We start from the raw sequence: 15493 nt of genomic DNA, 5'->3' as shown, positions 1-15493 counted from the left end.
GGGAACACTACATGCAAAGAGATGGATTGAGATAGACGGAAGGATGTTTGAGGGGGGTCAGGGGGGGGCAGGAAAGGACAGTGACACAATGACAAAGACTGAGAGAGAAGAAGAGCACGAACCTTCCACGCGGAAACACCCCAGAGCGCACACTCACAAGCGCAGAGCCATTATCAGGTTATGGTAGATTACACTCATTAATCGTTGTAGCAGGTGAGATGTGACAGGCGTTATCAGCTGGAAATGACTAATGCCTCGTTCAAATATGTATGTTCCCCTAAATGGGAAACAGGAAGGAGCGGGCGAGAGAGGGGAATTGGATCAAACAAGGAGAAAAAGGTGAACACGTAAGTCACGGGGAGACGTGGAATGACACTCAAGACACGGGGAAGGAATAGAACAGGAGAGGTGCCGTGGTCGAGCAGAGGAAAATGATCTCAAATGATGATGATGGCCGAGGGAATTGGGGGATGCAGAAGAGAATATGACAGAATTAGCAGGATAAATCACTCTGCCCTTCTGACAGATTGATTACAAATGGCTTCTATTATCCGCAGTCGCAGAACTTTGTGACACTCGCCCCCGTGCGTCCCTGAGATGCTCACCACTGGGATGGATAATCAGGAAAGGCCCGGGCTGTGCTCGGGATCCCCAGGGCTCAGTACTCAGCGAGGACCTGATGACATATCATCAGGCTAAACGGTCATCTGCACTTTCATTTTTATATGCCTGAATTAACTTCAGCACGTTGTGTTATTTGCAGCCAGTCAGATAGCCGGTCATGAGCCGTATCCAAAGAGGAGAAATGGCAAAGGCTGAATTTGGAATTTTAATTTTGGATTTTCCTTGCTGGCGTTACAAAGTGTTCCAGTACTTGTGTCAGGAGGCTTATAAAGAAAAAAACAAAAAAAAAGAAAAGTGAGCCTGTATAGTCTTTTGAGGCTGCTCATACAGTACATAGTACTTTATCAATTTTATTCAACGATGAAAAGATCGGCTGGGATCGGCTCCAGCTGACCGCAACCCCGCTGTAGTGAACGGATGCGGAGGTTTACGATGGAGATCAGGTCCTACAGTGGAACTTGCCATTGGATATCGCGAAAAATAGACAAACGCTTTTTCAGTCAGAATTACAGTAAAGCATAAATCGAAAACAACCCAATGAAAAAACACCACGGCATTATTGAGGTGATGACGGCGTAACCATTCTTGAAACATGCTCATTGCGCTCTGTTAGTAAATTCAAACCCTAACGCTCCGTAATATTATTTAGGATGAATAGCTACATTAGATACAGCTTCGTAATGTAATAATGTAATCACATAAGCAAAGTGTGTATAAAAAAAATATGACTTTCTTAAGAAAATGTTTTCCATAACACGTGATTGAAGAAAGAAAAAAACAATGAAATAATAATAAAATTATAAATAATTTCAGCAAGGCATTAACGTTAGTGTGTCCAATTTTTGAACAATTATTTCTGTATTATTGTATATTTTGCAGTGGTGTTAAATTCAACTGTATCAGACAAGAGATGTGTTTTAAATATTTCACCTCTCCTGTAATTTACAAAGCCAATCAAATTGCTAGAAACACATAAACCTGCGAGAATAAAAAAAAATTAAATAAATAAACATAATGAGCATCATATGATTTATTACTATTAGTGTACCTAATGTTGTGTCTGGTGAGTGATGAAAATTGCTCACGTTTTCCAGGATCATACATCACAAGATCAGTGGCACCCCCAGCTACATCTTCAAAACAGCAGCTTGCTTTCTTGTGTGGTTTTCCTGCTACAGTTTAGGCACAAAATATTTTTTGACAAGATCCCAAACTTTGCTTCAAGGCACATCACGAATAAATACACACAGAAAATTTCTTTTGGCACCAAAGCTGCTTGTGCATTCATGGTCAAGCTCTCATATGTGGCTCACACACACACCTTCACAAAGAAATGTGGCATCAGATTTTGGGAGATTTTTAGCATACATAATGAAATGACTATGCAAAAAACCTGCAAAAACTCAAATGTGAAATTCGTACTCACAGAAATGAAACATCAACCTATGAGATAGATTGCCGTACCACTTTCCAGACTTCAGCAACTGTCTTAAATTCACATTTTTAGCTCTTGAGAGTAATATGAAGCCTTCTAAATCAAAAGATATACCCGACTTGCAGGAAATTGACTCTCTTGGCACTTTCTATGGATCAAATGGTCATCATGTGGATTATTTATTGTCCGCAGCGTGGCACAAATCCACAAATCAGCAAGAGCCAACTGAATCCTGGCTAACAACGAATGTCGAAGCTCACAGTGATATTTTATTCTTTCACTGTTACAATTATAACCACACAACCTACTTTCAAAGTTATTTATTAATTAAAGAGTTTACCCTCAGGCTGCACTCTATTCATTCATTATTTTTTTTTTTATGAGAATGATTTATTATTAGAAACCTGGTGATCAGTTATATCGATCAATTCATACATTAATTTATTATATAATATATTATATAATTTATTATAATTTATATATACTTAAATATATATATATATACTATATATATATAATTATAATATTATATATTATTATAGTCCTTGTGTATTAATATTTAGTCTGATTACATTTGCGCTTTTTATCATTGTGTGTCACCTTTCTGTTATTCTCTACCCAGGTCCCCCGTCTGGTCCGGAAAATCCGATCTCCACTGTGAACGAGACGTGCGTCACTCTGGAGTGGTCGTCCCCTCGAGACACAGGAGGGCGGGGTGACATCACTTACAGCCTTCACTGCAGAAAGTGCTCTGGCGAGGCCAAACAGTGTGTGCCCTGCGGAGGCAGTGTCCACTTTGTACCTCGGCAATTTGGCCTCTCATCAGCCACTGTCGTGATCACCGACCTGCAGCCGGATTCAAACTACAGTTTCATCATCGAGAGCCAGAACGGCGTGTCGGACTTGAGTCCGACCCCGAAAGGAAGAGTGGCGATTAATATTACCACATCACAAACAGGTGAGTGACTTACTCGTTTGTATTCACGAGAAGGCAGACCCATTAGCATTGCGCCAACGATCCCAATGTGTGTATTTTTGTCCAATAGGTGTTTCAAAACATTCAAAACACACACACACACACAATCCCTGAATGCTGGAGCACCTGCCACTTCCTATTTTGGCATTTTTCACCTGATTATAGAGGTCGCCGTTTGAATACCTACCAGGATAATGTGAATTATACCTGCAAAGGACATTGGCACTTTAACCATCCTGTCTTAAAAAGGACGCTGTAAGCTTACCTGTAGATTCTTTAGCCACCAGACTTTTTTTTTCAGACCGGTGCATTCCCATTTACACACTTTAATAAAGTTTAAACTACTCAAATACTTTCCCCCCTTGATGCCGTTGTCTTTGTCCAAGCTGAGGGAACACAGTCATTCCTGTGAACATTCTCATTCATCCAGGTCAGGTGTGGGCAAACTACAGCCCGGGGGCCACATGCGGCCCATTGAACGTTTGAATCCGGCCCGCCGAACTTGAAAAAAATTCAATGTATAAAGCTTGTTAATGTTTTTTTTTCAAAATACTGTGGTTTTTCCAAGACATATATATTGTTGTAATGCCTTTGTCCACTTTCATTACAATTTTTTTTTTTTTTTTTCTCCGATGAGGTGAGGTTACCATAACACTCCATTTGCTCCTGATCCGGCCCCTCTGTCAAATTTTAGAACCCATTATGGCCCGCCAATCAAAAAGTTTGCCCACCCCTGATCCAGGTCATTTCATTCTCAAGCGAAGTTAATCAATCACAAGTGGGCTGCTGTGGTTGTCTTGCAAGATCTGGACAGGCTTCATCAGCTCATGCACAGAGCTAAATAGGATAGGTCGGAACTAATGCTTCCCTATCTAGTGAACTGATGAAGCCTGCTTGGATAAGAGGCAAAATGTCTTATAAGACACACATAATTGTCGATGCAAAGTTGTTTTTTTTGTTTAAAAAAAAAATCAGCTTCACCACAAAAACACCAACTCATGATCATCATTTGATTAAAAAAAAACTTTAACGATAAAGCCCCCACAATCTTGCCCGTAAGTACTTATTAAATTGATGGCTAATTTTGCTCCATTTCTCCTTTATTAATCCCCCACACTGTCACTTTTCTTTTAATCACATTTACATCCTACACGTTGTGCATGTGTTGAAAATGGGCGCAGCAGAAGTGCCAGTGACCGGGTGGTGATGACGAACATGCGCGTAGGAGGTTGTAACCCTCATTAAGAACCCCACACATGCCACTCACAGCCTCACGCACAACCATACTCATATTGCTGTATATATACAATTCCAGGTCAGCCAGATCCTTATCATGCACATTCTGTAAAAGGAAAAAAATATAAAACATCTTGTAATTATATTGCTAATTAGCATAACATGTTTCAAGTGCATGTTACAAGTACTGATTTTCATGGCACAGCAGGTGCTCATAGATGTCTCCTCCCCCGTGGACTCGGCCCTTCCTTACCATCAATGTGACCTGAGTGTCAGTATCTGTCTTCCTTTCCCTGCAGTGAGCGTTGTGTTGAAGGAGAGGCGCAGCAAGGACAGCGTGACCTTGGCCTGGCAAGGCCCACAGAGACCCAAAGGTGTGATCGTGGAGTATGAGGTCATCTACTATGAGAAGGTGAGAGAGAACTCATTTTTAAAGGTGCCCTACCACTGCACGTTTTGCAATTGGAATTATAACGACAGTAATTTTTCAATTACGAGTGAACTTTTGGGAAAATATTTCCCAAAAAATTGCTTTACTTCATTGACTATATTAGATAAAAAGTAAAAATATGTGTTTCGACTTTTTAACAAATCCGGTCACATTTTACTTGCTTACTGCATAGGCAAGGTGTCAGCTTGAACTGCTCCTATTGAATGTGTCTTTTAGCTTGAGGGCATATCAGACTTGCTCCTCTCCTGCAGCTCCCAGCATGTCAATTACTCACACATCGGTTGGACAAACCTCGTAAAACATCGCGGAGGTGATGAAATTAAGCCTCGGCGCTTGTGCGGGTGTGTATGTGTGATGGAATGCATAAGTAAGGAAATAGTCTTAATCCATGCTGAAGAGTGGCTTCCATTAGAGCAGGGGTGTCAAACTAATTTTTGTGGACGGGCCACATCGTAGTTGTGGTTTCCCTCAGAGGGCCGGTATGACTGTGAACCCATATAAATTGATTGGGAAGCCAGTTTTGAAATCAGAAGCCAGTAAATAATTGTTCCACAATTTTTCAATTTATTTTAAAAGGGGAGGATTGGTAACAAATAAATGGCAATACCTCATATCTCAGTGTTGTTAAAAGTGAAGAAAATATGCTAGAAACAGGAAGTTGATGCAGATGATTTGCCCTTTGCTGGCCACATAAAATGAGGTTGCGGGCCAGATCTGGCCTTGAGTTTGACACATGTGCATTAGAGAATGAGAAGCCTCTCTGCAGGGTTCCGGCTAACTGACACACTTGTCCTGTAGTCAGCTATAATGCCCCTGTAAACTCGCTGGATATAGTCTTTTGTTGCTTGGAGGAATGGCCCAGTGTCAAATTCCGACACGATGATAAGCTTGAGCAAAAATATTGCGATATCACAGTCTTGCAATTATTTAGAAATATTTGGTTAAATATCTTAAATCTTCTGAGCATATATATATATATATATATATATATATATATATATATTTATATTTATATGTCAAATATTGAAAAATAAACTATTAAATTAAATTGAATCTCGTAATTGAGATATTGTTTTGCAGTCACTCTTTATTATCATATATCGCATGGCAGAAAATTTCCCAAAAGAGCCGAACAGAAGAAAAAAAAAATTCTTCCGTGGGAAATGTTGACATTTTTTGAAACTGTGAATTTTTTAGAACCGCCGTATCATTTGAAACCCTTTAACGGGTCCGTTCCGAGTTGGTCGGTTATTCAATCATTAGCTAGTTGGATTACGCAAAACCCACAATATCTATCATCAGAAAACTTTGTCAAGAGGTAGCAAAAGACCCCAATAAATTTTGATGCGGATCATTGAATTTGTTTTAAATTTTTGCTGTTACTGTCAAAATGAAATAGGGACACTTCCCCAGGACATGAAGTTAGATAAACATTTTTAGATTTTTGTCCTTGGAGGAGGTCTGCGATCTACTGAGTGCCTTTTATCTGCTCACTATCATGTTGAATTATTGATTTCACTTCTTATGTTCTTCACTCCAGAACCAGCGGGAGCAGAACTACACTGTTTTGAAAACTCGCTCCAACATGATGACGGTGGACGGGCTTAAACCAGGCACCACCTACGTGTTCAGAGTCAGGGCTCGAACCGACGGCGGATATGGGAGCTATGGTGGAGAAATTGAGCTGGAAACCAGCCACGAAGGTACGCATTTTGAATTAATGTAACCCATCAATCATCTTCTCTTTCTCATTGACTGTCCTGTGTAATGCATACATGTTAAAAACAGATTCAAATTCAAAGAGCTGGTGAGCAAGTAGGACAAAGATGAAGTGCAAGTAGTGAAGCTCGATTATATCTCCATGTGGTGATTTGTCCCTGCTGGAGTTTAAAATCAATCCAGGGGATGGTTATTAAATAGCTCACTTTTCATCGAAATGGCTTCTTCATTTCTCTTGTCATCTGGATATGCAAGAAGATTTATTTCATAAAAAAAAACAAAAAAAAAAAACTGTGGCACTTGTAAGCCAAGGAATATCACGCTGGCATTTAGTGGATTTACTCTTTGTAGAGGTAAATATGCTGACTTTCTAAACAGCTATACTGGTTGTGCAACTCTGTGTTCATGAATACTCACGTATCCATCAGTCAAAGAAAGAAAAACGAGACGGAAATTTGACAAAATTCAGATTGATAAACCACCAAGGTTTTTAGACAGATGAGACGAAACTGGATCTGTTTGGCTTCAGATCAGATCTGCTGTATATTTACTGATGCAAAACTTAAGTAAAGCAAAAAAAAAACATTCTTGTGGATTTGGATTGTCGACTTCTTCGTGATTAGTTGACTAATCTTGGCAGCTCTATGGTGAAACATGACTGAGGTTTTTGTTTGATGTTTCATCGCAGACGGCATGGCTCAGTGTCGTGGCGGTCTCCCTTGCGAATCTGGTGGGGCGCGTGTGACCCTGCGGAACATGCTTTTTTTCCCGCCGTCCTACAATAAAGTGTAATTGCACCTCCACTCCAGTAGTTGGCAGTGGCGGTCTCATTGCCTATTGTGCGCAGCGAGTATTAACGCTACGGTGGAGGTTTGTTTTATAATGAAAATGCTCTTATTTATAGTTGCGGTGGAGAGTGTGTGTGTGTGTGTGGGGGGGGGCACGAATTGTTTCCTTCTTGTTTAGGGGGGGGGGGCGTAACGGAAAATAATTGCGAAGCACTGCCCTAACTAGAGATTGTGGGTTCAATCCCTGGCCCTTGTTACTACGTTGAAGTATCCTTGAGCAAAATGCTGAACTTCTGATGCTGCGTCATCAGTCGGTGAATGCAAAGTCAGTATGGAGCGCTTTGAGTGCCTTAAAGGGACACTTTTATGAGCTAAACATTGGCACTCATTTAATAGGATTGTATGTAGAAATGACATCAGTGCTAAAATAACAAAATATTATATATTAAAATATTTTTTATCCAAGTAAGGTTTATTATTTCATTTTATTTTATTAATAATTGACATTGGACCACAAAAAAGCAATGCCTGATTTTCATTTGTGACTTTTCAGGGAAAACACATTACTCGTGTCACCATGTTGTCAAACTCACTTTCCTTTCTTTTCCATTTTGTTCGCTGTCCGTTTCTTGCATCGTCACTTCATCGTGGCCAAACGATTCTCTTGCACTAGAAGCCCCCATAATCTGCTCTTTAAAGTGCACATTGATTCTCCGATGGCCGGGCATAGAGGGCCATACGTCTATTAATGTATAGCAGTGTGGATATAGATCGCGAGGCATACAGTGGGAACACATTAGCATTCGAAATCATTGAATAATCAATAAATATGCTCTAAAGAAGGCTTTCTGCCTTTGCTCCGTGACGTACTGTATATCTGAAATGCAAATATGTCATTGTCAGCATTTGGGCTGTGAATTTTGTTTCGAAACTTTTCACTGTAAAATTCATAGACATGTTCGGCGGGAGACACTCGATTAGGTACATGGGGAAAAATGCGCTTGTGCGACATGCTGGTATTCGTGATTCAACATTTCAAAGCTGAGTTTGCCTCTGGATTAATCATTGTAGACATCAACTTTGTCTTTCTTTCTATAGTTGTAACTACATTTTGAACAGATATATCTGTAACGTATGTGCCTAGTCAATTGGACAGATGATATGGGATTGAATCAGATATCAGCTACGTCATTTCACCTCGGACAAGTGGTGTTCTTTTTACCATTCACATTTTTTTTTCATTACAGATGCTACATCAATTGTGTTGCAGAGGTTATGAATTATGGATATCTGCAATTGAATTCTTGAGATCTGTACACATCCAATTTGCGCTTTCTCCATTTTGATTCCGACTTGATTTAAGATGCCTACTCAAATGGACTGACTTATTTATGATAAATAACTGCTGAAATTCAATCAGATATCGGCTACGTCATTTTATCTCGCTCAGTCGTAGTAAAAGTGTCGTTTGTTTTGCCATTTACATTATTTTATTTATTTATTTTTTTAAATCACAGGAGCTAAGACATTTCATTTCATTCTGCAATTGAATTTTTGACATCTGTACATCCAGTTTATGATATCTACTTCATGATTCTGACTAGAGAGAAAGTATCTGAAAATTTTCTATAAGATACATGACTAAAGACTAGTCGACGCTAATTACAGATTCAATTACAATTCATCTTCTGTCAAAGATATCCATGATTCAATATTGAAGATATTGACAAATTTATTTTAGAGCTATATTTGATCTGTTATGACCAAAAAAAAAAAAAAACATAATTCCCTTATGTGTATGTATGTGTGTGTACACATACATCATACATGACTGTGGTTATAAGTGACAAAATTTACCTGGGAAAAAATTCATTGCAGATATCTGAAATGTTCATTGTGGATCGGTAGAATTTTGTTTCAGAAATCTCTACCGTAGATGAAAAAAAATGTTATTATTACCATATTGGAAACACATCCATGCAGTACATAGTGTGTAAGATATCTTTATATCATGCAGGTGTCCCTAATATCGTGTCGGGTGAGTGCGCACGAGGCCAAGTGCACTTCACCGTCATATCAATGTTAACAAATCAGATCAATAATATTGATTATGAAAGAATATGTGCATGCTGGTTAATGCAACAGCTCACTAACTGCTCTTGCTTGAGGGATTTAATTTGCCAACAGACGCTTGCACGCACTGATGCAATTGTGCTCAGCTAAATCAGATAAACCTGATATTTGTTTTGATTAATTGTTCAATTTGTCTGGTGCAGAGAAAAAAAAAAAATCAATATTTCCGTAAAGTTCTGTCCGGTCGTCTCGTTGTATGCAACATTGGACAGCGCCGGCCCGAGTGGGAATTGCTCTCGGCGCCTCACAGGTAGGCAATGCAGGAAATGCTTTTCATCAGGAATATGCTTACTATTCCACCCAGCTCCCTCGCTCGCTGCTGTCTTTTTTTATTTATTTATTTGCAATTGCTCCTGCTGCTTCTATTAAATCTGCCCCGCTCCCTCTGTCCACCCTCTATAGACGTCTTTGCAATTGGAGACCCGAACCAGACCACCATTCTGGCCATATCCATCGCGGGTGGCGTCGTACTCCTCATCTTCTTGGTGACGTGCTTCGTTGTTAGCGGAAGGTAAGGCCAACCATGCAAAATGATCATGTGACAGGACAAGATATTGGCCTTTGTAACTTAGAAAAAAATTGTATGTATAAACTGCACACAAGCGCAACAACGGCCTCTTGGTCTTTATATTTCGGTCTAATACTGAGGGATTACAGTATTGATGGATGAACCACCGACCGCAGCACATCCAACTTTTGACATTTAAGCCCAACTAAAGGCTGTGTTTGTCTCTCTGTGAAGAAAACAGAGCCGCTAAGAGCGCCTCCTTTCAAGGTTAATACCGTGTCTCAAGGAAGGCCACACAGGGGATGGAGAAAAGAGGGATGAAAATAAAATAAAAATAATGCAGACTGGAGAGAGGTGAGAAGATGAAAGCAACTGAATCATCCTCTTCGTGGGGACTAAAGGAAAATAGGAGAGTTTGAAAAGGAGAGGAAAAGATTGTTTTGTTTTCAGAGAAACACGAACACATACTAAAAGAAAATGTAATTTAATTTTTTTATTATATATATATATATATATATATATATATTATTTTATTTTATTATATATATATATATATATATATTTTTTTTTTTTATATAGTCTGTCTGTCCATACACACAGTTCTGTTGCACTTGTTCTCTTGCTTATTAGTTTGCACACAGTCAGTGCACAGGGTCCTTTTGCTCATGCTTTGCACTTTTTATTTTTTTTTAATTTAATTTATCATACTCATTATAATCCCTCAAGGGGAAAATTCAATTTACACTCTGTTGTATATATGCATTGCACGCTACACTTGGAACATGCTCACACACAGAAAGACATGCCAGGAGAGATTCAGAGTGAAAAACACATGCAACAATCCTGCGCATTTGACCTTGGGGGTGAGCACTTTTCTTTGCTCAAAGGCACCTCAACACTATTGTAGCCATGCAGCAAGCAGACAAACATATCTCCAACAACCAGTTATCATTTTTGTCTGCAAGAGGGCTCAAGCGTATGACTCGTGACTCGGCAAATCCTAGGATCTTTAAAATAGTGCTTCAGGTAGAGAGATAAGTCATGTCATCTGTTGAGGGAAAAAAAAGGACTGGAAAAGGACATGTGGAAAAGGAGGGTTAGCAAATGGAAAGAAAGAAGGGACAAAATGAACCGAACACGGCAGATGGAATGAATTAAGGATGAGAAGATGATGAGGAAATGAAAACAAAGAAACTGAAAGTAATGGAAATGCGAGGTCGCTGGGATGAGAAGATGAGGAGGAAATGAAAGGGACTCAGAATTAGAGATTGTTGGAAAGATGAATGCATGGAGATGAAAAAATTAATAGTGACGAGGAACGGTAAGAAAAGAAAAAAGGGAATGAATATAAAGTAAGAGATGAAAGGGAAGATGAAAGGATGAGGAGGAAACCCTAACACAAGTCCAGAGGTGCCTTCATATACAAGTGACCCATTTTGAAAAGTTTTTGAGATACAAGTCATTGTTCGGACGATTTTTTTGTTTTTTGCTTTGACTTGCTACCGGCTCACGTCACTACAAGCAGCACTTTGGTAGATTCCTCAAAAAAATATTCATTAAAAAAAAAAAAAAGCTCCAACCTGTTCTCACCCAGTTAAAGTTTCCTGTCAAAATTAACATCAAGCAAATATTTAATAATTGTGTATTCAAAACAACCACATGCTAGCTTAATGCTAACGCCTAACGGAAAATGCCATGGATGGGCTAACAAATATTGTCCATGTGGCCGTGTTACAATACTTTAAGCAACGGATACTTAAACACAAAATGTGAAAACCAATAGTCATAGATAGAAAGAAAGTAAGAAGAAACAAACAAACAAAGATAGACTGAAATAAACAAAGATGACAAGGAGGAATGCATGCAGATAATGAAAACAAAAGAAAGGTGAGAAAAAGGGAGAATGGGTGATGAGAGGTGAGAAAGAAAATTAAAACAAAGAGATTAGAAGGAGATTAAATAGGAACCGAGGGGGAAAAAAAGGGACGACATATGTGACTTAACCGTACTGAGTGAGTAAAAGTTTGACCTCAATGAGCTCGAAGTAGATTAGCAACAAGTTAAGAATAACTAAAACCTACACATGAGCACACACGGACACACACTAATGAACACACACTAAAAACATTACTATTGATTGAGGTGATTGCTTATCAGGCCGAGTGCTCTGCTCACGATCGAGTCGGAGCGATGTAATCAGGCCACGACTCGCCTGTAAAGCACTAACACAAACACACACACATTTTATAGCGACAGAGCACGACCACAATTTTTTTTTTCCATCGAAAGGGAATTATGAGCTTGTGCAAAACAAGCCGTTAAATGTAGCACATTTAGTACACGTGTGATGTGCCACGCACGCACAGAGTCACACTCACACTTGGCTAATAAGCTCTCACAGGCCGTGAGGTGTTAACTGAGTTTTACAGGAGGGTCGATGCGCTGACATCAATTTTAGGTCGCTGTCTTCCTCCATTTTCCCCCTATTTTGACACGGGGACGCACCGGGAAGGAAGCAGTGTTGATTATCGCTCTCGATTAAACAGCATCTGTGCACCTGTCAAAAGTTGTGCCGTGTGCATGAGGTGAGGCTTTGAGTTGTGTGTTTTATGTCACGGGAATGAGGCGAGGATCAAAGATGCGTCAGGGCGCCAAGAGCGGCAGTGGTGGAATTTGGTTTGTGTATCGGTTTATATGTTCACAGCGTTATATATCGTCTAGATCATTATTGTATTGTTTGACAAATTATTGTTATTATTTTTATTATTATTATTTTATTATTTATTTATTATTTTATCGCCACCTATCTTCATTGTCAATCCAACTTTTTTTATATACCGTGTATCGTCACTCATGTCACGGGTGCGCGCCAAGCAAATGAGTCTCTTTAAAAACTGTTTGCGGTCATCCGACTCCCTGGCTGCTTTATTGGTGTAATCGAGTTAAAAATCACTAATTCAATTAGTGAAACAGGGACACGGGGCTCTCTGACAAACCAAAAAATGATCATGCAAACAATAGTAATAACCTGTTAATAACAAATACAAGCTATTGCAAGAAAGTAGTGTTTCTTCTTAACAAAAGTTTTCAAGTAAAACTAGAAATTATGTTGCACTGAAGTACAATTTACCCAAAAAGCTGCCCAAGTAGATATAACAGAGTACACGTAGCTTGATACGACCTACCGCTGCTATTAGGCTATTCCTACACCATGAGGGGAACCACGAAAAACTGTCGAAAGCGCGGCTCTGACAAATCACACCAGTTCCGCTTGTATGGGTGCCATTATTGCTCGGCAAGCGCAGGCGTGGAAGTGTGTGTTTGTGTGCGAACTTGCCACTTCTGGTCCTCCTGGAGGGGAGGGGTGGCTTTGGCAGGCTGGCAGGTGTGAGTGGTGGGAGGCGAGCGAGCGACTGGCATTACCATGAATTCAGCAGATGGCCTTTCACTGGAAGTGTGCTCGCACACGTCCCCCCGCCCCCTCTAGGTCCTCACTTTCTCTCGCTCCTTGTTAAACATGTTACAGCTTCTGCCTCGCAGCATCTGTGTGTGTATCCCGTCTAGTGTGCCATCTAATGACTCCACAGTCTTGCTACGCAATCGTCTCCTGTGACTATCGGAAAGGTTTGTTCCCCTGGCACATTGTTGTGTGTTAGCTGTGTTTTAATTTGTTGATGATATTTGTTGGTAGGTTTGGCAGAGGGGGAAATTAGTCGCCGTCTGTGCTAGACCTAATGATACTTGTCCAGAAGAAAGGCGGCCAAGTACTGATTGAACTGTACTTGTCACACATCTTCGACACAGTCTTTCAAAAATAAATAATAAATTGCAGATGAACTGAAAAAGGAAATACAACCTGTGTGTTGAGAATGACATTTTCAACGCCGAACGTTGGCGCTTTTCAGACCGACACGAGACACAACACATTTGCTATGAATCATTCTTGGGAACAGCAACATTGAAAAATTCTCTCAAATAAGACACGTGGATGGGGAAAGTTGCTTCACATTCAAATCTGTTGCCGTTGTTGTTAAAGCTCGCTGTGTCACATTCTTCTATGCTGCTGCTGTCCCCGTATTTTTATAAGGTCAGGAGAACTCGAATCGAGATTGCTTGAACTTGCAGTATTTACTTTTCAGAATTTTTTTATTTATTTTATTTTTTTTTCACCAGGCAAATTTCGAAATTGCAACAAGCCGATGCAGATAATTGTAAAAGTAAAAAGTTCCTAGAAAAACTAAATAAAGTGCCGATTTTTATTTTTTATTTTCCACCACTTAGGCATTGAAAATCTAAAAAAAAACAAAAAAAAATAATATAAACTGAAGTATTGGGACATACGTATATCCTTTACATCTACAAGATGTGGACCTGGGAAAAACGCAACGTTGGTCCTTTTTGATTTCTGGTGATTATGGCGCTTCGGTAATGGTCGTATGGCCCATGTTTGTGCGGGAAAGCTCTTTTACCTCCACGTCGTCTGTTGTGCAGCCTAAGGTTGCTCTTCAAATTTTAATGACACAAAAGCGAGGGGGAAAAAAAGCCCGTCAGTGAGAGAAGTGGCGTCGGTATGCCATGAAACAAAAAAAAAACACTATTGCTTCACGAACTCAAAGAAATTCTGCGCAATGGACTTTATTCTGATCATGACGAGTCATTGCTGAGGTTGCTTTGTTGACTTTTTTGGAAACAAAGAGAAATGCTTTGCTTTGAGTTACAATTTTGAATTATATTTAAAGGAGAAAATACTGGATCTAGAAATCTGTCAGTGAAATCAACAAAGCCTATTCATGTGGGTGTTGCAATGTCTCCCCGGTAATAGCACAATAAAGATTTGGCATGCAAGCCTTTTGTGTGCATGAGACACCCTCAAAAAACAGGCACGTCTATTGTGTATATGTGGGATGTGATGATATTAAAATGATGTTATTAGAAAGATTCGGATGTTTTGCTTGGGTGCTAGCGCTTTCAATTAAACTAGAGGGTGTAACCCAACGCATTTTTTTGTGTGCCGAGGACTGCAGTCTTGGAAGCTTGTTGCCCCTGGTGGAAAAAAAAACTATTTCACTCAGGCTTTATGCAAATGAGCATATGTTGTGATGGGATTGATCAAACAGCCTGTAAAAAAAAAAAAAAAAAAAAAAAAAAAAGGAGCAATTTTATTGTTGTTCCAGTGTGTATGTGTATTGTCTATTGAGGCGTATTTACAATCATGACTTCATCAAGGAAGTGACATCATTAGAGGTATTACACTCATCTACATACGGATCTATTTGCATATATAAAAATACACTTCCCTTGATGATATACCATTCGCCCGTCTTTTCTCCTGTAACCATAAAAACCCGGCGATATTCCCGTATTCCAGCTCCGAACCGCCCCCTGCTTCTTTTTATCCCTTTCCATTCTCCTTAATGAGAAGGAGCTAATTGAAATGTTTCCAAACAGGCTGCTAATGAAACATAGACAGATTTATTAGTCATAACTCTTCCGCTAATCATTTCCCCGTCTTAATAATTAGCCCGCGCTGAGTAAATCTTTTTACACTGCGGTCAGAGATCGTTGAGTCGGTGCCAGCCAGGGACAAGATATAGATTGGGTCGGAATGGACTTTAGGTTAGAA

At 39.6% G+C, this 15493-nt stretch overlaps 1 protein-coding gene across 1 annotated transcript in view; it reads left to right on the top strand.

The window, feature by feature from the left end:
* LOC148325943 (ephrin type-A receptor 3-like) overlaps positions 1–15493 on the top strand; it is a 90080-nt gene that overhangs the window by 47527 nt on the left and 27060 nt on the right. Inside the window, exons 7-10 of the mRNA XM_088310268.1 lie at positions 2682–3017; positions 4571–4683; positions 6263–6425; positions 9765–9873. Of these exons, the coding sequence (XP_088166394.1) occupies positions 2682–3017; positions 4571–4683; positions 6263–6425; positions 9765–9873 (721 nt within the window). The remainder of the gene's footprint in view (positions 1–2681; positions 3018–4570; positions 4684–6262; positions 6426–9764; positions 9874–15493) is intronic.

Source organism: Idiotropiscis lumnitzeri, chromosome 12 (assembly GCF_059441095.1).
Source record: "Idiotropiscis lumnitzeri isolate Australia: NSW breed Sydney's pygmy pipehorse chromosome 12, RoL_Ilum_1.0, whole genome shotgun sequence".
In the NCBI taxonomy this organism is placed as follows: domain Eukaryota; kingdom Metazoa; phylum Chordata; class Actinopteri; order Syngnathiformes; family Syngnathidae; genus Idiotropiscis; species Idiotropiscis lumnitzeri.
Note: the sequence above shows the minus strand (reverse complement) of the source record. Positions and strands in the feature narration are given on the sequence as shown.